Here is a 27,718-nt window from a genome sequence, read left to right on the forward strand (position 1 = left end):
AGAAAATCAAAGGCCAGTAAACGTCTAATTAAGCTGTCTGTGTACAGAGTAATTGTAGTCTACTTGACGTTACTCCAAGCACAGTGCTGTGGCATTCTGATTCATTTTCTAAGCACTTTAGAAATTATCTTCTTAGCCTCAAAGCATGCAAAAGCTGGAACCCCAGGTTCTGGAGGGAAAGTGGGAGAAAGTCTCTGTCCTCACTGTGGGACTTGATGATGTTTAAGAAAGGAGGTGACTCTTGCATATTATAAACATGCTTGCAGATAAATCTAATTTCTACTGAATCTCAGCAAGTTAAATGTTCAGATATTTTCCGTTTAGATTTATATCCACAGTGTAAGAGAATCCACAGATAACGACAGTGTTGTAAATAAGAATCATTAAAATTTTTTCTTATTCTGAACTTTCCAATTTTAAGCACATATATGGATTCTGTGTATAACAAATAAGTAAATAGTAAAACAAAAGCAATTAGCAGATTGTTAAAATCAACCCAGTACTTTCACTCTGCCCGAATATACTTCATTTACTTTTCATGACCAAAATACATTTCTGTGACCAGCTTTTCTCAGAATGCTTGTTTGGGAACCTCTTCATTCTAAGATGTCAGATGATGACTTTTCTTTTAAAGGGCCATTGCCAATGCAAGCTTCATGTTGAAAGTCCTTCGTGTAGCATCTGCAAACCATTATATTGGAATCTGGCCAAAGAAAACCCTGATGGATGTTCAGGTAAGGTTTCCTGTGTTCAGTGTTTTTTAATATATTGTAACTTCCTCTTAATTTTCTCTACCTCAGTGACTCAACTCACAAAAGAGCTACTGATTTAATCCATTCAGTTTGTTTGAAATTCTGTATAAATGTTTTGATGTCTCACCCCCTCCCCCTGACTTTTGGCAGAACTTCTATCATTTTTGAAATCTCAGCAAGGGATTTATATCCTGTTTCCATATGTATCATGTTGTTTGTCATGGCAGCTGCTTGATAAATGGTTTTTCCGCCTTGTTTTTATAATCCACACTTTCCGGTTTCACTTTATTTTCATTTTATGTTTAGTTGGAAGCCAGGATAGAACTGAAAAACACCAAGCTAAAGATAGCTCAGTGGAGTGAATATTTTTCAATAGGGTATATTTTCATGTAAGCATATCAGTAATAACCTCGACCTTAGAATCAATTAGAAATCCCGTGACGGTGCAGCTTTTGTCATTTATGAGTGGTCATAAATGAACCAGTACTTCTTGTAGGTAGATGATATTGATCCAGTTGTTGGGTTCTGCTGAGCCCAGGAAGCAATCCAGTTTTAGGCCTGATGGATGCAAACTGGAATTCTGTTGGAGCATGCTGGAAAGTGATGGCACCTATATTATTACTAGCGTGTCCTGTACCTAGAGGTGGAACTGGCCTTTCTGTAACCGTGGCCAAGAATGCTTTCTTCTCTTCCCAGAATGCCGATGCCACGTGGCGGGAACCATGAGCGGAATTGCAGAGTGTGGGCAGGTAACGTGGACCAGTTTTTCCTGGGATGCTGGTAGAATATAGTAACAGTTAATTGTGGGATTTATGCAAGAGGGGGTTAGTACCTCTGTAATTGTATAGCATGTGGCCATCTTCATGGGAGTTTTCAAATCCCGGCTACCCTGCTTCATAGGACAAAACAAGCCAGTTTGAAATCTTGAAGATTAGCAAATTCTGTGAAAAAGTAGTGAAAGTGGCTCAGTTGTGTCCAGCTCTTTGCTACCCCATGGATTGTAGCCCGCCAGGCTCCTTTGTCCATGGGGTTTTCCAGGCAAGAATACTGGAGTGGGTTGCCATTCCCTTCTCCACGGGATCTTCTTGACCCAGGAATTGAACCTGGGTCTCCTGCATTGCAGGCGGATTCTTTATCATCTGAGCCACCAGGGAAGCCCAGCAAATTCTGTAATCTCACCAAATTTTGTCATCTGCTCATTGTTCTGCAGTTAGATGGTGACTGTCATTGTAAATCCCATGTTGGTGGCGATTCCTGTGACACATGCGAAGATGGATATTTTGCTTTGGAAAAGAGCAATTACTTTGGGTGTCAAGGTAATTTCTCCCAGGGGTTCCTGTGTAAGGCAAAAATGTTGATAGGCAAAGACTGTCAGAGTAACCTTGCTTCCAAGTTCACTGCTTTCTTGCTGACTTTCTGATAGAATGGGACTGAAAAGTTCTGTCTAGGGAAATTGGCCAAAATTCCCCTTAAGACGAGTAGTAAATTTCAGCCAGAGCCGCTTCCCCTTGTCTTCTATCAGCATACTGTTGGGTCAATTATAAAAAATCATAATTGGGGTGCAGGGGAGCCCTGGGGGAGATGTAAGTAACATCAAGACTTAGTCATTTTAGAGATAAATTTAAATGCAGATAACGACTTAGTCATTTTAAAGATAAATTTGAAATATTAAAAAAGTTCACACAAGATAATACCACGTTAAATAATACAACTGCAGGAGTGGTCGCCCCACAAGGCCACTCTGATATCTTTCAAGCAGCTTCTGCTTAGCACCTACTGTTTACAACATACTGTGTTGTGAATCATGTTTCGCTCCCAGGCTGCTGTCACCTTACGTGGTACAGCAGAGTTGGAAGTGGCCTACCAGTGCATCTCCGAGTTTCAGGTGGACTTTTGGGCCGGGGGAGAGTGGGGGCACCGTGCCATCTTTCTCTGGGATTTTCCTACAAATTTCAAATACCTCCTGGATATAAGATGCGTCCTGGGAAAGAAGGCAACTTGGGCTTCCTGGTTTCCACTCCTCATGGAGGGAGGGAAGGCCTCCAGCCTGGAGACGCTGTGATGGGTGACCCCGGCCGTTTCCCAACTCTCAGGGTGTCGGTGTGACATCGGTGGAGCCGTCTCCCCTGTATGCAGCGGGCCCTCCGGAGTCTGCCAGTGCCGAGAGCATGTCGTGGGGAAGGCCTGCCAGCGGTGAGTCCTCAGGGGATGCCTTTGTGTTCTGATGTTGTGAAGGTTTCCTCAGAGTCCTGTCTGTGCCGACGGTCCTGGGGAGAGTAGAGGGGTCCCACGGTGAGAGAGCAGGAAGTGAAGCTGTGCTGTCCTTTGCAGTCTAGACACTCATCTGTGAGTCCAATTAAAGCAGGAGGTAGAGACTTCCCTGGTGGTCCAGTGGTTACGACTTCGCCTTCCAAAGCAGGGGGTCTGGGCTCGATCCCTGGTCAGGGACCTAAGGTCCCACATGCCTCACAGCCAAAAAAAACCAAAGCATAAAACAGAAGCAATGTTGTAGCAAATCCAGTAAAGACTTTAAGAAAGGTCTACATCAAAAAGCAATCTTTTTTCTAAAAAAAAGCAGGAGGTACAAAGTTGCCCTAAAATGATTCCACTTTGCAGATCGCAGAGTATCCTCACTGGACAGTTCCCAGAGGGGCAGAAAGCCAGCTGGGCAAGTCTTGGGCTGGAGGCAGGAGGTGGGTTCTCATGGCTGAACATCCATGTGAGCTCCCAGCCTGGAGGAGCCTGGCAGTTGCATCTTCTGCTTCTTTTTCAGGACCCATGACTGTGGGGCTTGGGTGCTGGGGGTGGTAAGACAGTTTTAGGAATGAGAGGAAGTCCCCTGTCTCATGCAGAAGCAAATCACAATGAACAGAAGGAGCAAGGGAGCCAAGTGGAAACTGAGGTCCCAGGGGGACTGCAGCGGTTATGGCACACTCAGCCTCTGTCCCGATTGTTTAGCAGTTTCTATATTTATCTGAAACCGTGATCCATCCGTAAGTGTCCCTCCATGGAGGGAGGAAAAATCTAATTTTTAATATGCCGACTTTGAATGAGTTGCTGAAAGTCTTGTGACATGCAGTGTCTTCTAAATCTCATCTTCACTGTTTCTACCTTGTCACCAGGTTAATAAAGAGATCTTTAATGTAGTCAAGTGAACCACCTTATTTATTGACAAAATGGAACATCTCTCCTTTACCTTGATGTTCCCAGCATTTGAGGTCTCAGGCTCAGAGCTGCTCAGCTGTGCTTTCTCCTATCCTTTCTAAATAAATGATGGTCACAGGGGTTCATAATAAAATGAGTGTGGAGACAGGCACATCTGTAGTTTTGTCTTCCTGTAGACCAACGAGGCTCACGGTGAAACAGAGGAACTTTGTGAATTGGCTCAGAAACATTTTCCACCCGTGCTTTGCCTCTTTCCTCCCTCCTGTTGATAAAGCGAGCTTTCCCCCTGTTTAACCAGCATGAGTTTTTTTTTCTCCTTCCCGCTGTGTAGGTGATTGGCTAATTTGGAAGTTGAAGTAATGCATCAGAATAAATTACCCAAATTATCCTGAGGTCAAAATACTGACATTACAGTCAATACATATATACATGGGTTGTGTTGTGTTAAGTCGCTTCATTTGTGTCTGACTCTTTCCAACCCCATGGTCTCTAACCCACCAGTCTCCTCTGTCCATGGAATTCTCCAGGCAAGAATACTGGAGTGGGTTGCCATGTCCTCCTCCAGGGAATCTTCTTGATGGACAGATGGAACCCACCTCTCTTATGTCTCCCACATTGGCAGGCGTGTCCTTTACCACTATCGCCACCTGGGAAGCTCCACATATATACACATGGGATTTAAATTGTCCTTTAATTTAGTAGTGAATAATACTGAAATAAAAGGTTAGCAAACCAGAAATGTAGATGCCACACCACCTTTCTTCCAGGTTGATAAATCTTGCATCTTTTTGCCCTCAGTTCCTCCAAATGTTTGTTTATAATTTGCATTTTTAGTTTTCCCTACAAAACTTTAGAAAGCATTCACATTTACTTTGTTTTCTAAAGTTTTTGTGATAATGTAATATGTATTCATTGTAAAATTTTAAGGAGTACGTGAAAGTAAAAAGGGAAAAGGAAGTCTTCATTCTACCACCCAGAGATAAACCCCTTTTAATATTTTTTTGTATATTTTCTGGGCTTTGTCTATGAATAAAAATTAGTATTGAATTTGTTTATGTAATTTATATCAATATCTTCACATGATATCATGAACATTATCCGTTAATTAAGTAGTGTTAAAATATTGTTGCATAATATTTTAAAATTTAATTATTTCATAATTGTACATTTGTATTGTTTCCAAGTTTTTCACATTATAGACATTCTTTTATGTTAATTTTTGACCCTATAAAATCATTCTTTAGAAAATATTCCCCAAAGTAGAATTACTAGGTCAATGAGAATGAACATTTTTAGCTCCAGAAAAATTGTAAGCACTCCTAATTCTACTTGCAGTATAGGAGCAGGCCTTTTCTTTTCCTTGACTAATTGGTCTTTATGGCTTTAAATCCATCAGCACATATTAGCTTGGGACTGGATTGTCAAAATCCTACCAGAATCCTACCATTCTGAAGGACTGAAAGTTGTTTGAATATAGAATGTCACCTTCGTTCCTCAATCAGGGGTGGCACCTGTACCCCCTGCAATCGAAGTGTGGCGTCTTAACCACTGGACTACCAGGGAAGTCCTGCATTAGACTAATTTTGATCCTTCTCTGTGGTTACCAATATTGGACTCCTGAGTCCATTTACAGGTGTACAATAAGAGAAGACAAGGCATAGAAAAGTCATTCTAATGATCAAAACATATATGTGTATGTAGAGAAAATGTATTTAGCTTATAAACTTAGCTTAGGAAAGTATTTGTCATAAAGTAATATGTATTCACGGTAAATTTCACGGCCGTGTTCACCATTATATCTGTGCTGCTTAGCAACAGTGCTTGGCAAAGTCATTAATATTTATGTAATCAGTGAATATGAGTATATAAATGAATGGATTTATAGCAAATAACCCAGTTTGACTTTGCTAAATGGTTGGTAACCATTTAGAACATTTCAGAGGATGCCGTCACTGGGTTGTTCTTAGTTATTTTCTCTAACTGGCATCAGTAGGAGCTGGATGTATTTTTTGTGAATGTTTACGTGAGTTAAAGCAATGATTTAGAGGAAAAGCAGGGGGCCTCTCTCCCTCGTCCATATTGAATGTGTTCTGTTAATTATGGGGAGTTCTTTTAGTGCCACCTACTGGGATTAAAGGATATTTGGGTTATCAATGAACCTCAGTTCACTGTATGCTCGTTTACTTTTTATTTATAAAAGGCCTGAAAACAACTACTATTTCCCGGATTTGCATCACATGAGGTACGAGATTGAAGACGGCACTACACCCAGTGGAAGAGCACTGCGGTTTGGATTTGATCCCCTGGAGTTTCCAGAGTTTAGCTGGAGGGGGTATGCTCAGATGACTCCGGTGCAGGTAAGCAGCCAAGGGGACCAGCCTCAGGGCAGAGCCGCCCAGACGTTCACCCACAGCCCTCTCAGCGGGTCCCCCAGAAGGTGCGCTCTCCCCAAAACTGACTCCAGGATTCTTGTTCTTTGGAGTATGGATGGGGCTAGGGCTAAGGTTGGATTTTATATTAAGCGTATATATCAATTTCACAGCTTACTGTTACTTTAATTTGGTCACCAAATCAGAAAATGAAGCAATTAAAGATGGTGTTTATCCCTGGAGACTTTAAAAAAAAATAAATTTCAACATAATAAAAATAATTCTTAAAAGTAACACAGACTATTGTCTAAAAAGTTTATAGCACATACAAAGGTAAGCGAAAAGCCACAAGTGAGAAAGGTTTTCTCCAGCACTTAAAAAAACACAAAATCGTCAAATAAAAATAAGCAATGTACAAAATAAGCAATGTATGAGGAGATAATCCTTTAAAGCAAAGAAATTTTCACAAACCTGCCCCTCTTTATTCTGACTATATAAATTTAGGTTATACTAAACATAAATTACTCATGGCAAATAGATGAGGAAACAGTGGAAACAGTGGCTGACTTTATTTTTTGGGGCTCCAAAATCACTGCAGATGGTGATTGTAGCCATGAAATTAAAAGACGCTTACTCCTTGGAAGGAAAGTTATGACCAACCTAGACAGCATGTTAAAAAGTAGAGACATTACTTTGTCAACAAAGGTCCACCTAGTCAAGGCTATGGTTTTTCCAGTAGTCATGTATGGATGTGAGAGTTGGACTATAAAGAAAGCTGAGTGCAGAAGAATTGGTGCTTTTGAACTGTGGTGTTGGAGAAGACTCTTGAGAGTCCCTTGGACTGCAAGGAGATCCAACCAGTCCATCCTAAAGGAGATCAGTCCTGGGTGTTCATTTGAAGGACTGATGTTAAAGCTGAAACTCCAATACTTTGGCCACCTGATGCGAAGAGCTGACTCATTTGAAAAGACCCTGATGCTGGGAAAGATTGAAGGCAGGAGGAGAAGGGGATGACAGAGGATGAGATGGCTGGATGGCATCACCGACTCAATGGACATGAGTTTGGGTGAACTCTGGGAGTTAGTGATAGACAGGGAGGCCTGGCGTGTTGCAGTTCATGGGGTGGCAAAGAGTCGGACACGACTGAGCGACTGAACTGAACTGAACTGAAACATAAATTATGTCCTATTTTGTGTCTAATATGTTGACTGTCAGCTCCATTCTTTTTATAAGAAGTTTCCCAGGGACTTCCCTGACTGTCCAGTGGTTAAGACACTGCACTTCCACTGCAGGGGGCTTGGGTTCGACCCCTGGTCAGGGAACTAAGATCCCGCATGCTTTGAGGTGTGGCATAAAAAAATTTTTTTAATTAAAAAGAAGTTTCCCAAATGAGATTAGGCTCTATTTTAGCATGAGAGACCTTTTTCTTTAAAGCCATTTGTGGAGAATAAAAATGAGTTGACAAATAATGCTAATGAAACCTGTATTGCTGATTTTTGACCGATACTTAAAAATTTTTTTAAACTCTGAATTACTATATGAACATAAACTAAGATAAAGGAGGAGTTGTGGTCAGTGCTATTCCGTTTTTCTTTCCATATTTCTCCCTTCCTGCAGTCCTCTCTACTGCATCCATTTTTTTTGGCTTTGCAGTGGAATAATTAAGGAATTTACACATTGCCTGTTTGCCTTTGGAATTTATACTACATTATAACAACATTTCTGTTTCATTGAGTAGTCTTGTTGTCAGAATTTCTCTTTGAGGTTGTTCTCTTTAAGCTGTTGCTTAGTGGAGAAGCTGAGAATAAAGAGGCAAGTTGATGATAATTGTTAAGTCAGTGTGTGTTGCAACCAGGAGTTTGTAAGCCACAGCTGAAGTTCCTGTGTGCGGCAACTAAGATCTGGAACAACTAGACAGGTAGAAGATAGATAGATAGATAAAATAACTTAAAAAATCAGACAGCTCTTAGAGAAACAGGGATGGGCTCACAATTCCCTAGGGGCCGTCACTGATTCTAATGTTGCTACTCGCCTGGCAAGGTCCCCTATCTAGGTTGCCTTTCTTTAACAGTACCTAGCAATCTTAGACACGTCACTGTTTTCTGTTTTCCCCAAATATAGCAGTTCTTTGGTTCCCTACTCTTATTCCATTGTTCAGAAAAAGGCAGTGAATTCCACTGAATCATAATAGGATGTGAGTGGGGTGACTAAGAGCCCAGTTAAGGTATATACCTCCTCCCAGGTATTTGCAGTTTGAAAGAATAGCTGGTTAACACAGAGGAATGAATTTCTAATGATGGATTTTTTCTGTTAGTATTCTTAGTCAGAGAACTTGGGTGGTGTTACCTGGAATCACCACTTACTTTACTCTGCCCTTAATACATTCTTCCATTATTATTTTCCAGTGTGGACTTAACCCTTGATGTGAAAATGAAAGTGTTAATCCCTCACTCGTGTCTGACACTTTGGGACCTCACAGACTGTAGCTCACCAGGCTCCTCTTTCCATGGGATTCTCCAGGCAAGAATACTGGAGTGTGTTGCCATTCCCTTCTCCAGGTGACCTTCCTGACCCAGGGACCAAACCTGGGTCTCCTGCACTGCAGGCAGATTCTTTACCATCTGAGCCACCAGGGAAGCCCTGGAATCAACCCTTAAAGATGAATTCCATCAAACTGGGAGGGCCATGGTGATCCTCAGGGTGGGTTGGCTGCCACCCCTTCTCCCATAGCAAGGGGTTCTACTTAGCACCAGTCTTTACTGTCATCGATGTCCCATTCAACAAAAATCCCCTTCATTTCAACCAAAGGCGCTGGAGGAAAGGCCTAAAGAACTACTGATTTAGAAATTTCCGTGTTTCACGAACTTTCCTTGGGATGCAGCTAGATCTGGACATGTGATCTGTGGTTCGGAATTGAAGTAGTCTACACTCTCCTTCAAGGTCATGGGCACAGCAACACTTACACAGCATTGTATGAGGACCAGGGGCCTGGGACCAGCAGAACTCCCTGTCCCCAGCAGAGAGCCCACGTTTTTCTCCGATAGGGGTTGAGTTAAATTCCATATTATTTAGCAGGTGTATTTTAGTTACCTCCAGATTTCATCACTGATGTATTTGGGATCTTACAACCTCTCCTTGGGCTTCCTTGCTGGCTCAGGTGGTCCAGAATCTGTCTGCAATTCAGGGGATCTGGGTTTGATCCCTGGGTCTGGAAGATACCCTGGAGAAGGGTGTGGCTACTCAGTTCAGTATTCATGCCTGGAACATCCCATGGACAGAGGAGCCTGGTGGGCTACAGGCCATGGGCTCACAAACAGTCAGACACGACTGAGCGACCAACACTCACTTTTTCACAAACTCTCCTTAGCTTCCGCTGCTTTCTGTGACTGTTTCAAGTGTTATGTATGGGAAGTAGACTCTGGAGTTGTCTCTCCTGACGCGGCTGGTGGTGTTCTCTAATACACTCTCTCTTCCTTCTCTTCTGTCTTTTTATTTCTCCCAGCCAGTGGTGGTTGCCCCTGTCACTGTGGCTTTTCCTAAACTAGTTCATCTAACCTTCTGCTCTGTATGCCTGATTGCTGAAAGGGCAAAAGAGGAGCTTGGTTGCTGAGGGAAGTGTATTTTCACTGTGACTTTAATTGTAAGTGATTTTAATTGATTGGCTGACTTGCCTGTTTTCATCTTTCACAGAGTTAGTCACTTGGTGCTTGTTGAGTGGGTGTGCATGTGGTGTTATTTGAATGTGTGTGTATGTGTTTGAGTGTGTGCGTGTGTGTGTGTGGGTGGGTGGGTATGTGTGTGTGCATGTGTGTGTGTGTGTGTGTGTGGGTGTGTGTGTGTAGTGAAGCCCAGTAGTGAAACTTTTGAATAAAGTCACTGTTTGGCTAACATTTCTTTTAACCAGTTGTCTCTTCTATACTTTATGGGTTTTTGGTATTTTTCAGAATGAAGTAAGAATCATGTTAAATGTGGGGAAGTCAAGTCTCTCCTTGTTTCATGTTGTTCTAAGATATATGAACCCTGGGACTGAAGCAGTATCTGGTCGTATAACTATTTATCCATCCTGGGCTAAGGCAGGTGAGTAAATTTTCAAGCTGCTTTTGGATGAAGTGATTTATTAGTGAAACATTTTCTCCAATTTTCACAAAGTTGATCTCTTCAGAAAACATGAAGACTCTTATGATTGGTACCCTTATGCTCTGTCCTTTGTACCTTTTCTGTCTCTGAATGTTCTGCATGTTTAAGTTGTGCTGTTAAATTTGTTACTGTCATTTAAAAAACCAGTAAAACAGCCTGTGTACCCTCGCTGAATGCCATGGGTTATCACATCACCACAGCTAATTTATAGCTCGTTCAGGTAAATTGGGTGTCGCCTTTGTGGAGTTACTTGAGAGGCCTTGGCCTCCTGCCCTAAATTCTCCCACTGTTTCAGGCAAACCAAGTAATTCAAGGAGAAACGGGTGAGGATAGGAATTTTTAAGATGAATGTTGTAGGGACTTCCCTGGCGGTCCAGTGGTTAAAACTCTGCACTTCCACTGCAGGGGACAGGGGTTCAATCCCTGGTCAGGGAACTAAGATCCCACATGCGGTGTGGCATGGCCAACGTATAAATAAATAAATAAAATGCTTTAAAAAGGATGAATGTGGCAAAGCATGAAGCCCAAGAGGGCTGTGGAGAGGAGCATGCCAATCTCATTTAGGGGTGAGAGGTTCCTGAGGACAGAGGAGAGGCCCAGTCAGAGGACAAGTCTCACTACAGTCAGAGATGAGGCCTGAACATCTGTTCTACAGGGGATGAGGGCTTCTCTTGGTCCTGGAAACAGATTCCAGGAATATACTAGTATGAATTCCACAGGGACACAAAACGGTACCAGCGGAAATCTAATTTAGGATGGAAATTTAAGCGACTTCATTGAGTATCCACAACAGATTGGGACTTGGGGTAAGAAATGGTGTTCCCAAGTTGTGTCAGTCAAGCTTGTAAGGCTGGGGGTTGATTTGTTGCTGTTGTTTAGTTGCTAAGTCATGTCCGACTCTTTTCGACCCCATGGACTCTAGCCCATCAGGCTCCTCTGTCCATGAAATTCTCCAGGCAAGAATACTGGCATGGGTTGCCATTTCCTTCTCCAGGGGATCTTCTCGACCCAGGGATGGAACCTGTGTTTCCTCCATTGGCAGGCAGTTATTTACCCCTGAGCCACCTGGGAAGCCCAGAGGTTGATTCAGAGTAACTAATAGGAAGAATTGGCAAGCTTGCTTTATTATTTCAAGAATACTTCAGCATCCATTTCCTCACATGGTGAGAATTTTGAGAACTGAAGAGGGCTGAGGAGGAAACAGCTGAGAGGCATAGTAAATTTTCTAAGCACACGGCTGATCTCTGTGGACAAGTCCCAGTCTTCAGACCCCAAACTCTTACGGACCCACTGCCTTCCCGGTGACAGCGTCATCAGCAGTTTGTTCTCCATTAACTCAAACAGTCAGAATCCGCTGTGGCTTTTTTTCTTGTGCTTTGGGACACCTTTCCTAAGCCCCCACGTCTGAGTCAGGAGCCCAGTTGTGTATTCTTTAGTGACCTGTGCTGCCTCCCAGGTGATGCTAGTGATAAAGAATCCGCCTGCCAATGCAGGAGACTTAAGAGACACAGGTTTGATTCTTGGGGCAGGAACATCCCCTAGAGGAGGGCATGGCAACCTACTCCAGTATTCCTGCCTGGAGAATCCCATGGACAGAGGAGCCTGGTGGGCTACAGTCCATGGGATCTCAGAAAGTCAGACACGACTGAGCGATTGAGCACACATCAATAGAAATTTTGAAAATTCAACTACATATAAAGAAAAGGAAAAATAGTTTAATATCTATGTAATATATTGAATACTTACTATGTGCAACAAATTTTTCTAAGCAGTTTGCATGTCTTCATATATTTAATAAATTTTAAAATGACACAATCGCAGCATAGATAGCCACAGCTAATATCTTAACAATATGTTGCTAGTCTGTTTTATACATAGGAATATGCAATTCATGGCTGTTGTTGAAGATAAGATCAGTAAATCTGATCAGTTCATATGATCAGTAAAGCATCTGAAAATTTCTCAGATGTAAACTGAATGTTTTAAGTTGAATATATAAAATCAGAACACTGACTGCTCAAAAAATGCCCTAAGCAATTCTTTTCATTTCTGATAGGTGCTGCTCAAAGCAAAGAGATCATATTCCAGCCGAGTAAGGAGCCAGCCTTTGTCACCGTACCTGGAAATGGTTTTGCAGACCCGTTTTCAATTGTACCAGGGACGTGGATTGCTTGCATTAAGGTGGAGGGAGTCCTGCTGGTAAGAGGGGGTTCTGAGTGGTGATTCTTCCCCCGCTTAGAGATGGTCCATCCATAGTGACCACAGTGAGCTGAAGACAGAAGAATCATAGCTGATTCCCTTTTAGATATAGGAACCTGTGGTGACATTTGTCCTTACATGGCGTAACAGCATATGTTGTTCGGTCGCTAAGTCCTGTCTGACTCTTTTGTGATTCCATGAACTGTAGCCAGCCAGGCTCCTCTGTCCATGGGATTTCCCAGGCAAGAATACCAGAGTGGGTTGCCAGTCCCTTCTCCAGGGGATTTTCCCTACCCAGGGATCGAACCTGCATCTCCAGCATTGGCAGGCAGTTCTTTACCACTGAGCCATCAGGGAAGCCCAGGCATAATAATACGGGAAACAAAATAGATTTTATAGTCTTTCAGCCAGTCTCTTACAGGCAAAAAAAAAAAAAAAAGAAAATTGAACTCATGAACTTTTAACATTATCAAAATAAATGCAAAACCTTGATGAGCCTATGTCCCAGCCTTTCAAAAATAACTTTGGGATTCTTCATCATGAATCAGAAGGGTGATAAAAAAGATAACCTCTCTGGGAATCATGCAGAATGAATCCGAAGGAGTTAGAGGAAGAGAAGATGCTAAAATCAGTGCAGTTCTTGGTGGTGAAAAGAGAAGGGAGAGACAAAGAGCCAGTGCCTCTCTGTGACAGGCTTCCTGCTTCCTTCTGCCTTGACTGTGGTGTAGCATCACCAGATTACCTTGGACAAAAAACTCTTTACCAGGGGAAGGGCCGTATCCTTGCACTTTAATAGAATTGCCAGAGGCCAGGGATAAAGCCTGCCTTCTCAGAGAGGCCAGGGATGAAGCCTACCTTCTCACATCTCTGCTTTGATGTCTGCTTTTGCTTATAGCAAGGTCTTTTCAAAACAGTCTTTGGTAGTTCTTGGTTTCATGTGCTCAGAGTGGAAAATATAAAGCTTTTCCATCTGGCTCAACTCTTGATTGGCTAAATGAACAGATCTCGGGCATGGTCCCCACTGTATGGGGCAGGCATGGGGTTAAGGAACTTGCCCCTAGGAACTTGATCCTAGATCCAAATCTAGGATCTTATAACAGAATGTGAAGGTTTAAGCTGTCCCTGCCTTTCTTGTGCTTCTTAGTAGAAAGCTTTGCTGCTTTACTAAAGTTTAAGGATGTTTCACAGATGTAGAAATGAAGAAGAAAATTCCATAATGGGGACAAAGCTGGACTAATGGAAAGAAGTTCATGATAAAAATTACTACATAGGCATGGAAGATTCTTCATGATGTTCAGCCACTGCAATTGTGTCATAATTCATACGTTATTGTTGTTCAGTTGCTAAGTCATGCCTGACTCGAAAATTCATATGTATGCTTCCATATTATGATCTCATTTTCTCTAGAAATATTTTATTGAGCTCGCACTATCAAACTTTACTGTTTTAGAATCTGTGGGACCATAAAGTAATGGGGAAATACAGTGCTTACCAAAGGGAGCTTATTAATAGAGCAAAAACCATTTAAAAATTAGTATTGGAGAAATGCAAATCAAAACTATAACAAGGTATCACCTCACACAGGTCAGCATGGCCATCATTAAAAATTTTACAAATAATAATTGCTGGAGAGAGTGTGGAGAAAAGGGAAGCCTCCTACACTGTTGGTGGGGATGTAAATTGGTGCACCCACTATGGAAAACAGTATGGAGAGTCCTTAAAAAACTAAAAATAGAGTTGCTGTGAAAGTGAAAATCTCTCAGTCATATAGACCCCTTGGACTATATTGTCCATGAAATTCTCCAGGCCAGAATACTGGAGTGGGTAGTCTTTCCCTTCTCCAGGGGATCTTCTCCAGGGGATCCCAGGGACTGAACCCAGGTCTCCTGCATTGCAGGCAGATTCTTTACCAACTGAGCTATCAGGGAAGTCATATGATCCAGCAATTTCATTCTTGGGCGTGTATCTAAAGAAAACTAATTTGAAAAGATACATCACCCAAATCTTTATAACAGCATTATTTATAATAGCCAGCACATGGAAGGAACCTAAACGTCCGTCGACTGATATATAGATAAGGAAGATGTGGTGTATATATATATACAATGGGATACTGCTGCTGCTAAGTCACTTCAGTCGTGTCCAACTCTGTGCGACCTCATAGAGGGCAGCCCACCAGGCTCCCCTGTCCCTGGGATTCTCCAGGCAAGAATACTGAAGTAGGTTGCCATTTCCTTCTCCAATGCATGCATGCTAAGTCGCTTCAATCATGTCTGACTCTGTGTGACCCTATGGACAGCAGCCCACCAGGCTCCTCTGTCCACAGGATTCTCTAGGCAAGAATGCTGGAGTGAGTTGCCGTTTCATTCTCTACAATGGGATATTTAGCCGTGAAAAGAATGAAATAATGCCATTTTCAGCAACATGGATGGACTTGCTGCTGCTGCTGCTAAGTCGCTTCAGTCGTGTCTGATTCTGTGCGACCACATAGACAGCAGCCCACCAGGCTCCCCCGTCCCTGGGGTTCTCCAGGAAAGAACACTGGAGTGGGTTGCCATTTCCTTCTCCAATGCACAAAAATGAAAAGTGAAAGTGAAGTCGCTCAGTCATGTCCGACTCTTGGCGACCCCATGGACTGAAACCTACCAGGCTCCTCCGTCCATGGAATTTTCCAGGCAAAAGAGTACTGGAGTGGGGTGCCATTGCCTTCTCTGTGGATGGACCTAGAGATTATCATACTAAGTGAAGTAAGTCAAAAGAGAAAGACAAGTACTGTATGGTATCACCTATATGTGAAATTTAAAATATGATGTGTATAAACTTGTTTACAAAATAAAAACAAACTCATAGACATTGAAAACAAACTTATGGTCACCAAAAAGGGAAGGGAGGAGGGGGGGATAAATTAGGAGTTAAGATTAGCAGATACAAGCTACAGTGTATAAAATAGATAATCAGATCCTACTGTATAGTATGGGGAACTATATCCTATAATAAATCATAATAGAAAATACATGTATATAACCGAATCACTTTGCTGTACACCAGAAACTAACACAACATTGTAAATTAACTATACTTCAATCAAAACTTTTAAAAAATTTCATTAAAACCTACTCAGGTATTAAGACCACTGAGCCCCTACTTTTTCTACTTTTTCTTTCCCACACATTCTCTTCTTCAATGTTATAGACAAATTGAGGGCTGTGAAGAGAGAAAAACCTTATGGCCAGTATACGAGTCTCTCACCGTTGTGACAAACATTCCCCCTCCTTCCCTGGGCAGATAGGCAGGGATGCTAGGATGGCAGAAGTCCAGCCTCTGCCCTTTTCTGAAGAGCTGCTTCTCTGAATCCCCACCGTGGGCTCCACTTGGCATCCTCAGTGGAACATGTTCTTCCTCTCTGGTCCCAGGACAGGCAGTGGGCCAGGTTCAGGCTATGATTCACCAGGATCACAAAACATCACTTTTTACATGAAGCCAGGAGAGCGTCGCTCCTGCTGGAGGAATAAAAAGCCAGAATACATTGTCTACAACTCTAGATCCTATAGGGATGAAGGCAACCAGCATGTCAAAAGAATATCTTTTCAATGGACAGTTTATTATTATCTTTAGTTCTGAGTTTATTAACAACCCAGAAGAACCGGTAAAACTTCCCTGAACTTTGAAAATAAAAATGTCTGCCTGAAACGCTTATCTCTGATGATTAAGAAGTGAAAATGTTAGTCACTCAGTTTTGTCTGACTCTTTGTGACCCCATGGACTGTAGCCTGCCAGGCTCCTCTGTCCATGGAATTCTCTAAACATGAATACTGAAATAGGTAGCCATTCCTTTCTCCAGGGGATCTTCTTGACCCAGGGATTGAACCTGGGTCTCCCACATTGCAGGCAGATTCTTTACCGTCTGAGCCGCCATAGGTTGCTTCTTGTGTTCTGATGAGTCAGGGGGCAGAAAGAAAAAGCAGTTGATATGGAGAATTTAACTAGAGTGTTTCACCTCATAATTATTCATTTAGCTAGTATGTGCAGCTATTTTATCATTAACACTAACCTAGGGCTGCCCTCCTAATGAGTATTCATTGTTTTGATCTTTATCTCCTAGGACTACCTGGTGCTACTCCCCAGGGACTACTATGAGGCCCCCTCGCTGCAGCTGCCAGTCACGGAGCCGTGTGCTGATGTGGGCCATCCCCAGGAGAAGTTAGTATGGGTAGCAGGTGCATCACCGGGTCCTCTAACTCAGGAGCCTTGGGTTCAAGGATTCTCAATAGCCCTTAGGATCATGACTGCACAGGATGCTCTGGTTAATGACTTAATCGTGGCTTTTCTCTGTGGGAGTGACTGTGTTTCATGTAAGACTCACAAACCACTTTGTATCCCGTAGCTAGGGCTTCAGAGTGACTCTCACCCTCTTACATTAGGAAGTGGCGATGCATGCCTAAGTAATACGCTCAGGGTCATGCATCTAGTGAGGGGAAGAGCTTACAACGAATCTGCGTTTGTGGACCACTGCTTTTCCCATTCCTCATGCAGATGAAAATTTATCACACAGTTCCTGTAGTAAGCACTTAGTAAGAGTTTGTTGAAGAGTGATGAGTGAATGAATGAATGCATGGGATGGATAGAAGTCCTGGGGAATGAACTTTGATCCTTTGTGTTATGTTCTCAGTTGTAACTGTTGTATTTTGTTGTTGTTGTTGAAGTTGTTTGCTTTACCAGCATTTGCCAGTAACCCGATTCCCCTGTGCCCTGGCTTGCGAAGCCAGACACTTCCTGCTTGATGGGGAGCCGAGACCCTTGGCAGTGAGGCAGCCCACCCCCGCACACCCAGTCATGGCGGACCTCAGTGGAAGAGAGGTGAGGCAGCCTTTTTTTGTTTTTCCATCAGATATTTTACCACCTCCCTGTCCTTCTGCTGAAAACCCTTGGCCACAATTGCGTCTCATATTCAGGTAAATCTGGAAGACTTCCCCAGACGTGTTAATTAAAGCTGTGCTGAGTTCTCTGGTTCAGGCTGGGATTGGGCAGTCCACCACGCTGAGCCGTGGGAGGGCTAGTCTTCCAGCACTTTCTGCACATGGCAGGCAATGTGAGAAACCTCAGAATTCTTTCCTTTTGATTCTTTGAACTTACAAGGGGGCATCATGTTCGTCCTGATTCAGGGCATGATGTCTCTACAAAGCCTCCAGAAATCACACAGCTCACCCTAAAAGGATACAACGCTCACTGGCTGCTCATCCCCTCCGGCTAGACGATTTCTAGCAGCTGAATTCCTTGAGCTCAGATTCTGGAACTGCTACACCCAAAGGCACCTCCTTCCTGGCTCAGAGGACAGGTTACTACAGGTCTTGGCATTGCTTTTCTTCCAGGAGTTCTTTGAGCCTCAAAACAATTTAAGACTGTACAGTTTTAAGATTTGAGTTAGAAGTACTGTGTATCAACAATAAGAACTCATTACTTCAAAATGAAGACACACACACACAAACAAAACCTTTCTCTACAATGTTCCCATTCCTTCCTTTTTACAGTGTTCTCTGTTTTGTACCCTTGAGGAAAACGTTCATCTGGGGGATTAAATCCGTGAAATGAAAATATATGCAATATTCTCACTCACCATTTAGATGTGTATCTTTTTGTAAACTACATTCCTAACATTTTCAAGGTAGAAAGCTGTAGGAGTTTAATGGTATTTCTTAAGTTTAGTCTTTATTTGAGTTTTTATTTTACAACTATTATTTTTACCAAAAAAGTATGTTGTTGTTCAGTCACTAAGTCGTGTCCAACTCTTTGTGACCTCACGGACTGAATCATGCCAGGCTTCCCTGTCTCCCCTCTCTCTCCTGGAGTTTGCTCAAGTTCATTTCCATCGAGTCGGTGATGCTATCTAACCATCTCATCCTCTGCTGCCTTCTTCTCCTTTCTACTTGTTATATAAGAAAAACAATATGCATGAATATATATGGAATCTGTAAAAATGGTACAGAGGATCATATTTACAAAACAGAAAGAGACACAGACATGGAGAACAATTTTATGGAACCAAGAGGGGAAAGGGGGTTAGGGATGAGATGAATTGGGAGATTAGGATTGACATAATTACATCCCCAATCGCTTAGCAGTAAAGAATCCACCTGCAATGCAGGAGACTCAGGTTTGATCTCTGGGTGGGAAGATCTCTTGGAAAAGGAAATGGCAACCCACTCCAGTATTCTTGCCTGGGCAGTCCCATGAATAGAGGAGCCTGGCGGGCTACAGTCCATGGGTCACAAAAGAGTCGGACAAGACTGAGCGACTAAACAACAACAACATAGAATAGATAACTAGTGAGAGCCTATTGTATACCTCAGGGAACCCTACTCAGTGCTCTGTGATGGCCTAAATGGAGAGAAATCCAAAAAACAGAGGATGTATGTATTTGTTGTTCAGTTGCTCAGTCATGCCTGACTTTTTGCAACCCCATGGACTGCAGCACTCCAGGCTTCCCTGTCCTTCACTGTCTTCTGGAGCTTGCTCAAGCTCATATCTATTGAGTCGGTGATGCCATCCAACCATCTCCTTCTCTGTCATCCCCTTCTCCTCCTGCCTTCGATCTTTCCCAGTATATGGGTCTTTTCTAGTGAGTCAGCTCTTCACATCAGATGGCCAAAGTATTGGATATATGTATAGGGATAGCTGATTTACTTTGCTGTAGAGTAGAAACTATCATAACATTGTAAAGGAAATATACTTCAATAAAAATTAATTTAAAAGAAAAATATGCATAAGGAAAAGCAAAATGATCTTACTTCCTCTCCATTCTAATCTTCAGTCCACTGTCTCTCTCCCTACCCCTGCTATGTGTGTATACAGATGCACATACATGCATACACATCCACAAATATGTGTGTGTGTGTGTGTGTGTGTACCCCACATAGCAGGGAGATACCGTTGGGAAGGGCTGATGTCCAGGAAGTAATGCTGATGATTCATCAGGAGCTGTTCCTGTGTCTGACTTAGCCTGGAGCCATAGCTCTGAGCTGTTCTATTTGCATGATGCATGCAACTCAGCCCTAGGCTATCCAGTTTTATTTAAAAATCATTTTTTACTGTTTTATCTGAAGGCCTAGAGACTTACGCTGTCTGATTCAGTAGCCACTAGCTCCATGTGGCTGTATATATTTTAATTAATGAAACTTAAGTAAAGCTAAAAATTCAGTTCTTCAGTTGCACTAACCACATTTCAAGCTCTCAGTAATCGTATATGTCTAGTGCCCACTGTATTGGACAGCACACATTACAGAATATTTTGCCATCACAGAAAGCTCTTTTGCACAGCATTAATAAAACATTACGATCATGGTGCTAAAAGTCAGAGACTAACAGAGTTTGTTGTTGTTTAGTCCAACTAGAGTTGGACTCTTTGGGACCCCATGGATTGTAGTTCACCAGGTGCCTCTGTCCGTGGAATTTCCCAGGCAAGAATACTGGAGTGGGTTGTCATTTCCTTCTCCAGCGGATCTTCCCAACCCAGGGACTGATCCTGTATTGGCAGTCCAGTTCTCTACCGCTTAGTCACCAGGGAAGTCCAACAGAGTTAGCGAAGGTCTTAGGAGTCATCTGATCTGTCTTCCTGGAAAAAATTCTTTCTACATTATCCTTGTCAGATATTGATTCATTTAGCCTCTGTTGAATACTTGAATTGATGGGGGACTCACTTCTTTTAGAGGTAGCCTAGTCCAACACCTGTGGTACCCTTTTAACCCAGAAACTTCTCTGGGAAATTTTCCTGAGTTATTCCTTTGATAAGTTATTTCTTTAGCCCACCTTTTCAATATCCTTATCTTGTTTTATGTTTTGAGAGATTTCTTAGATTTTTCTCTTCCAACTCCAACCACAACAGCAACCTCAACCTCAACCCAAAACTATACACACACACATCTCATCTTTATTTGGTCTGTTCAATTAGTTAACATCCAATTACATTCTAGCTTCCAGATTTTTCATGTCTCTGGTCTGTTATTTTCCTCTTCTCTATTCTCTTTTCTTTGTGGGTTTATGATTAAAAAAATATTTCCCCCTATTTTTGTGGATTTCTGAGAGCGAGGGTCAGTAAATAGGTGTGCTGCATCCTATATGTTTAACCAGAATTTCCAGGATGTACTTTGTTTGTGATGTTCTGAAGTTTCATTTTGATGTGTTTAGGTGCAGATTTATTTTTATTATTTTAGTACTCAAAATGCAATTTCATGTGAAGAGTCATGTCTTTTATCCTGAGAATTTTTCGGATAGTATCTCTACAGATATTGCTTTGCTGCAAATCCTTTCATCTTCTTTTCTGGAAGTCAGACTGGAAGAATGTTGGAACCTCTCAATCTGTCTCTAAGCTGCTTTTTCATATTTGTATGTTTCTTTGGCTCTTTACACTGCTTTCTGAGTGACTTCCTCAAGACTCTCTTAGAATCCCATGAATGTTCTAGTTCACCGTCTCTAGTCTAGATTTTATTCAGCCTTCCAATTCCATGTAACATGTACTTTTCATCTCAAAAGATTTCTTACTAGCTCTTTCTTATATTTACTTTTTTCTTGTTTCTCCTCTGCCAATTTTTATTTCATAATTTCATTTACTTTTTAAAGAGGAGTTACTCCATTAATCTTTTTGAGTTTCTCAACATCCTTGGAGCAAGGTATAGTTTAGAATTCAGAATTTTTATTTAAAATTTTAAAAAGATAAGATTGTACACACATACATAACCTCTATAGTGGGTTCTGGAATAGCACCTTGTAGTCAGACAGGTTAAAATTTTTCCAGTGAAAAGCGTGAATAGACACACCAAGGGAGGTACACGAAGACTATATATTTGGAGTTAGTTCAGGTCAGATTTTACCACCAAGTGATGACTGGTTAGAGTTAGGTTAGGTTTTGTAACCAAACACGTTTGAAAACAAGTTTTCCTTTTCAGACTTTTGGGGTTCTGGATTAGGGACCAGTGTACTTATTTTAAAACTTCTCCAGACTTTCATAAAGTTTATTTCATCTGAGGTAAACTCATCTTCACTTGACGATATGTTATTGTCTATATTTTTTTAAAAAAGAGAAAATTGGCTGTGCTGGGTCTTAGCTACCACATGTGGGATGTGGTTCCCTGACCAGGGATCAAACCCAACCCCCCCCCCCCCCCCCATTGGGAGCATGAGGTCTTAGCCACTGGACTACCAGGGAAGTCCCCTTGACTGTTCTTCTTAACGTTAGATTTCTTTATGTTGTGAAGGCTTATTTTGTTTGCTTACTGGCTTACTTTGAGTAAGAGGTTTCTATCTTCTCCCTCTTTCCCTACATCCATCTCAGTTTGGCCTGTCTGTCTGGGTCTCTGTACCCTTAGCCCAGAGCCAGGCATAACAATGTGCCAACGTCTCTTATTGTGGTCCTGGGAATAGTACAGGCTCAGACACTGAGCCTGTGGGTGCTTAACTCAGTTCTTGGTCCTGGGCCTCATCTTTGATCTTTGTTTTCCATATCCCACCATTTTTTATAAAGCTGAAACCCAGAAGGCAGGTTTTCAGTGATTTTTTTTTTTCTTCAGCTTTTCATGATGTGAAGGAACCTTCATCCTTTGGCTTCAAAAAATGAGCCTGGATCTGGCCCCTGTCTCATTTGAAGCATTTTTAGTTCTCTTTACTCTGCATATTCTGAACTGCTGGCCCACACAGCCTGCTTCCGGCCTGGAGAACAAGAATCCTGTGACTTCAGCCCTGGTGCCATTTCAAGTTTTTCTTTTACTTATGTTCCATCATCTGTCTCCTTTTAATCCCAAACTTCTTTTGTGGTTGTTGTTGTTTTTTTACTATTAAAACATTATTTTGTGGTGCAGGTGGTAAAGAATCTGCCTGTGATGCGGGAGACCTGGGTTCAGTCCCTGGGACGGGAAGATCCCCTGGAGAGGGACATGGCAATCCCCTCTGGGGTTCATGCCTGGAGAGTTCCATGGACAGAGGAGCCGGGTGGGCTACAGTCACAACTGTAGGGTTGCAAAACAAAAAAAATCCTCTTTTTACGACTAATTCACACCCATAGTTGCTGTCTCTTGGAGAAGGGGTACAGCAAATATGAATTCCTGTGCCGTCTGAATTGGAAGTCATCCCACATTTAAAAAATGCTAAGTTCTGTCTTATTTTTGCTTCCCTGATAGCTCTGTTGGTAAAGAATCTGCCTGCAATGCAGGAGACCCTGGTTTGATTCCTGAGTCGGGAAGATCCCCTAGAGAAAAGAACAGCTACCCACTCCAGTATTCTGGCCTGGAGAATTCCATGGACTATGAAGAGTCAGACACAACTGAGTGACTTTCACTTTCATCCTGTTTTTATGAAAACCCTACTTCCCCTTCCCACAATCCTTCAACCACTGCTCCATAATTCTCTGTCCCTTCAAAACCAAGAATTGTCTAGATTCACAATTTCTAATTCTTTACTTTCCATTCATACCTCAACCCACACCAGCCTGACTTTCACCTCGCAGTCCCATTAATTTTTTTGGTGGTTGGGGGCAGGATTTCCAGTGATTCTGTTGCTCTGCTAAGTCCAATGGATATTTTCCAGTCTTCGTCTATTCAACTTCTCAGCAGCTTTCAATACTTGTTGAATACACCTTCCATTTAAGAACAGTCTTTTTGCCTTGAATTTAAAAGCAGAATTTAAATTCCAGAATTTAAGAGCAGACTGGGTCTCCTTGTACCTCTCTGGCTGCTTCCTCAAACGATCATTTGTAGGCTTGTCCTTCTGTGTCTAGGCATTAAATGTTAGAATTTATTGAGGTTCAGCCTTAGCCCTTGCCTTTTTACGCTGTAGTCCCTCCCTAAGCAGTGTCTGTTGTGTTAGGTACCAGTTCTACACAGATGATTCTCAAATTGATATATCCAGTCACACCTCCCATTTTATATACAGAGTAGCACAGCCCACTTCCTTCATGACGTTACCTCTTAGATATCTCAGTTGTTGTTGTTGTTGAGTCACCCAACTGAACAACTCCCGTGTTCGACTCTTTGAGGCCCCAAGGACTGCAGCACGCCAGGCCTCCCTGTCCATCACCATCTCCCAAATTTTGCCCAAGTTTATGTTCATTGCATTGGTGATGCCATCCAGCCATCTCATCCTCTGACGCCCTCTTCTCCTTCTGCCCTTGATCTTTCCCAGCATCAGGGACTTTTCCAATGAATCATCTATTCACATCACATGACCAAAACACTGGAGCTTCAGCTTCAGCATCAGTCCTTCCAGTGAATAGTCAGGGTTGACCTCCCTTAAGATTGACTGGTATAATCTCCTTGCTGTCCAAGGGGCTTTCAGGAGTCTTTTCCAGCACCATATTCTGAAGGGACATTCTTTGATATTCTGCCTTCTTTATGGTCTAGCTCTCGCAACTATATGTGACAACGGGGAAGACCATAGCCTTGACTGTAGAGACCTTTGTCAGCAGAGTAACGTCTCTGCTTTTCTCCTGCATTGGCAGGAAGATACTTTATACTGCACCCCCTAGGAAGCCTTCAAAGATAATAACTGATAAATAGCAACAGTAGGGTTTCTGTTTTCTATCATTTGCATCTTTTTTCTGACTCCTCAAAACCCATTTCTATCATCAGATATATTCAAAACCCTACCAAGTCTTCCAAAAGCCAACCCATAAGGCTTGGAGTAGAAAGAGTAATAGAAATTTATAATAGAGTGCTATGATAGACCTGGAAGCCAGTAATAATTCCTGGGAGAAAGCTCATCATTGGCCTTGTGTGTTTCATGGTGGGGTGAAGACAGACAAGCCCTCATTTGGAGATCCCAGGGGAGAGATGTTGGTAATTACCTCTCCTTGTGGACCAGTGGCAGCATCGTATTTCACCGTATAACCAGTGGGAAAGTGGTGTAGGTAATCTACACCTGGAGGGAAGTCTTTCTATTATTTAAGTGATAGAAAAATCACTGTGAAAAATAAGCAGGTGTGAGGTTCAGAGCTGTGTGGAAGGAACAGCAGATGTGAATTTCCTGAAGAATACCAGAGGCAGGAGGATTTTAATTAAGTGTGGTGAAGCTTGACAGGCCCTGAGCTTATGGGCCGAAGTGGGTGAAACTGCCTAAGGAATGTAGTTCTGATACTGACTCAGGAATTAAATGCGCACCACATTTTGATCTAGTGATTCTAATTCCACTTCTAGGAATCTTACAGAAATACTAGCAAAAGGATATAGATCCTGATATAGATGTAAATAGGCTTCCCTGCTAGCTCAGATGGTAAAGAATCCGCCTGCAATGCACGAGACCTGAGTTTGACACCTAGGTCAGGAAGATTCCCTGGAGAAGAGAATGGCTACCCACTCCAGTATTCTTGCCTGGAGAATCCCATGGACAGAGGAGCCTGGTGGGCTACAGTCCATGGGGTGGCAAAGTGTCAGACATGACTGAGCGCCTAACACTTTCCCTTTCTTCCATAGATATAAATATGGATATATACTTATATATAGAGATATAGATAAATGATCATATAGCCTTATATGTTTTAGGAAAAATTAGAGCTAACCTAAATGTCTATCAGTAGGGGATTAGTTAAATAAATGATTTTACATTTGTACTGTGGAATAGGAGGAAGGGCAGACCTTAGAAGAGTGAAGTATGTTTGCAAGGCACACTACATACTACTAAGTTAAAAAAAAGTCATGGCAAAAAGCAGTAACCACAGTTACAGTAATCACTGTTTATACAGTGCGTGTATGTGTGTGCGTGTTAGTCGCTCAGTTGTGTCTGACTCTTTGCAACCCCATGGACTATAGTCCGCTAGGTTCTTCTGTCCATGGGATTCTCCAGACAAGAATACTGAAGTGGGTAGCCATTTCCTTCTGCAGGAGATCTTCCCAATCTAGGGATGGAACACAGGTCTCCTGCATTACAGACAGATTTTTTTTACCATCTGAGCCACCAGGGAAGCCCCTTATACAGGGCTTACAACAGGCCAGATATAGTTCGAAGAGCTCATCCCATATTAATTCACTTAATCCTCATAATCTTAAGAGGTGGGCACTATGTTATCCTTATTTTTACACAGGAGGATACTGAGACATACAGATGTTGAGTAACTTGCTCCAGGACACACAGCTGGAAGCAGTGTGATTCCAGACTCCAGGCTCCTAGCCACTAGGTGATGCCAGGGCTGGGCATGCTTCTTCTGTAAAGAACCAGATAGTGAATATTTTCAGCTTTGTAGCCCATCGAGGCATACTTCCATTCCTTTTATCTCCCACTGGAAATTCCTTTTTACTTCAGGTTTTAAAGTATCTTTGGCCTTGAGAAACAAGGGAAATATATGGATGATAATACCAAACCTGGGTCCAGCTGCTCGCCTCTCAAAAGCCATCAGAGAGGCCAGGATGGTGGAAAAAGAAAGTGTGCTTTATGTTGCATGCTGGCAGCAGCAGGAGGGGCAGGGGGAACAGACTCCTGTCCATAGGCCGGCTCCTCCCACTGACCATGAGTGGTCAAGAGCTTTCATAGACAGAGGGAGGGGGCTACATGCAGAAATCACACACTCAGCCCTGATAGTCAGCTTGAAATTGGTTACTGGCGATCTGACCAGTGTCTTCTTGATTGTTTTAATAGATTTAATATGCAGTTCCAGGGTCAATTTGTTTCAATTTCTGGAGGCCAGTTCTTGCAGTTGTGGCATCTCATGTCATGACTGCAGTCTGGTTATCATGTACTTAACTTCTCCACTTGATGAGGATTTCAATATCTATAAGACAGCTCACAGGATATGGCTCAGGATATTATCTATAGCCCTTGAGAAGGAACTAAAAGTCCTTGACTATGTGTAGTGACTCCGTTATGGTTATTTGGTTTCCTTTGACTGTTTTCCTTCGTTTCTGCATTTTCTCACTTCTCTGATTAAATTTATTCTTTGGCTAAAGTTTTTCCACAGACAAACGACAAGCAGAGGACATGGTCAGGAGGAAGGACCATAGAGTCCTGCTCCGTTTCAGTAGTAGGAGCAGAGACCCCTATTAGTAGAGTCATCAGATTTAGACAATAAAAATACCGGATGCCCCCATTTAGTTTGAATTGTAGTTGAACTATAATTATGTATTGTTTATCTGAATCTCAAACTTAACAGAGCACCTTGTATTTTATTGGAGATCCCTGCCTGTAGGACCACATTTCTTACTGAGTGCTCCATCACGCAGTCGTGTCCAACTCTCGGCTGCCCCGAGGACTGTAGCCCGCCAGGCTGCTCTGTCCATGGGATTTTCCAGGCAAGAATACTGGAGTGGGTTGCCATTTCCTACTCTGGGGATCTTCCCGATCCAGGGTTCAAAAAGATCCTGTGTTTCTGGCATCTTCTGCATTGGCAGGTGGATTCTTTACCACTAGCGCCACCCGGGAAGCACCATGTTTCTTACTGTGATGACATATAAAACTCCTTCCAGGGGTCTGCTCAGCCCCAGTTTCACTGTTGCCTGTGGAGACGCATCCAGTGCATCTCACGTCTCCAACATCTCGGGCTCTTCGACAGGTGGAGCTGCACTTGTGGCTGCCGGTTCCACGGGTCGGCCAATACATCATCATGGTCGAGTACGCCTCGGAAGCAGAGCAGCTGTCTGAAGCCGCAGTGCGCGTGCAGAGCCCCGGGGCTGACCTGGCAGGCCGGGTGGACATCTACAGCTGCAAGTACAGGTAAGTGCCCTGCCCTGGAGGCGTCCGTTCTAACTGAACAGGCAGGAGGTCAGCCGTGGGAACTTTGGTTTTTATCTGACTTGGGAAATTGTTCCCTTTGTAGGTTGAGCTTGAGAACCAGCAGGGGACGAGTTTTGCGATCCAGCATCACCCCTGGTGTGCTATTGGAAGGCTTCTCCGTAGGCAGCGCCTTAAAAATCTTGCGTTTTCTAGAAAAGCTGCATGTTCTACTTAGCATTTTGGCTCAGATTCACAAGAAGCAGGGGCTTCCCTGGTGACAGTAAAGAATCTGCCTGCAACGTAGGACACCCAGGTTTGATCCCTGAGTCAGGAAGATTCCCTGGAAAAGGGGATAGGCTACCCACCCCAGTATTCTGCCTGGAGAATCCCATGGACAGAGAAGCCTGGTGGGCT

General features: G+C 42.7%; 1 protein-coding gene across 4 annotated transcripts in view; it reads left to right on the plus strand.

Moving 5' to 3' along the window:
• Positions 1 to 27,718, plus strand: part of LAMA3 (laminin subunit alpha 3) — a 246,512-nt gene that overhangs the window by 98,062 nt on the left and 120,732 nt on the right. For 3 of the 4 annotated variants that reach the window (XM_070452750.1, XM_070452751.1, XM_070452752.1), the window contains 10 exons: positions 635 to 734; positions 1,449 to 1,501; positions 1,963 to 2,068; positions 2,846 to 2,945; positions 6,118 to 6,274; positions 10,231 to 10,363; positions 12,480 to 12,622; positions 16,725 to 16,822; positions 17,326 to 17,479; positions 27,144 to 27,304. In XM_070452750.1, the coding sequence (XP_070308851.1) occupies positions 635 to 734; positions 1,449 to 1,501; positions 1,963 to 2,068; positions 2,846 to 2,945; positions 6,118 to 6,274; positions 10,231 to 10,363; positions 12,480 to 12,622; positions 16,725 to 16,822; positions 17,326 to 17,479; positions 27,144 to 27,304 (1,205 nt within the window). Of the gene's footprint in view, positions 1 to 634; positions 735 to 1,448; positions 1,502 to 1,962; positions 2,069 to 2,845; positions 2,946 to 6,117; positions 6,275 to 10,230; positions 10,364 to 12,479; positions 12,623 to 16,724; positions 16,823 to 17,325; positions 17,480 to 27,143; positions 27,305 to 27,718 lie in introns of those variants that run through there. The other variant, XM_070452753.1, reaches the window with a different exon arrangement.

Source organism: Odocoileus virginianus, chromosome 22 (genome assembly GCF_023699985.2).
Source record: "Odocoileus virginianus isolate 20LAN1187 ecotype Illinois chromosome 22, Ovbor_1.2, whole genome shotgun sequence".
Classification (NCBI taxonomy): domain Eukaryota; kingdom Metazoa; phylum Chordata; class Mammalia; order Artiodactyla; family Cervidae; genus Odocoileus; species Odocoileus virginianus.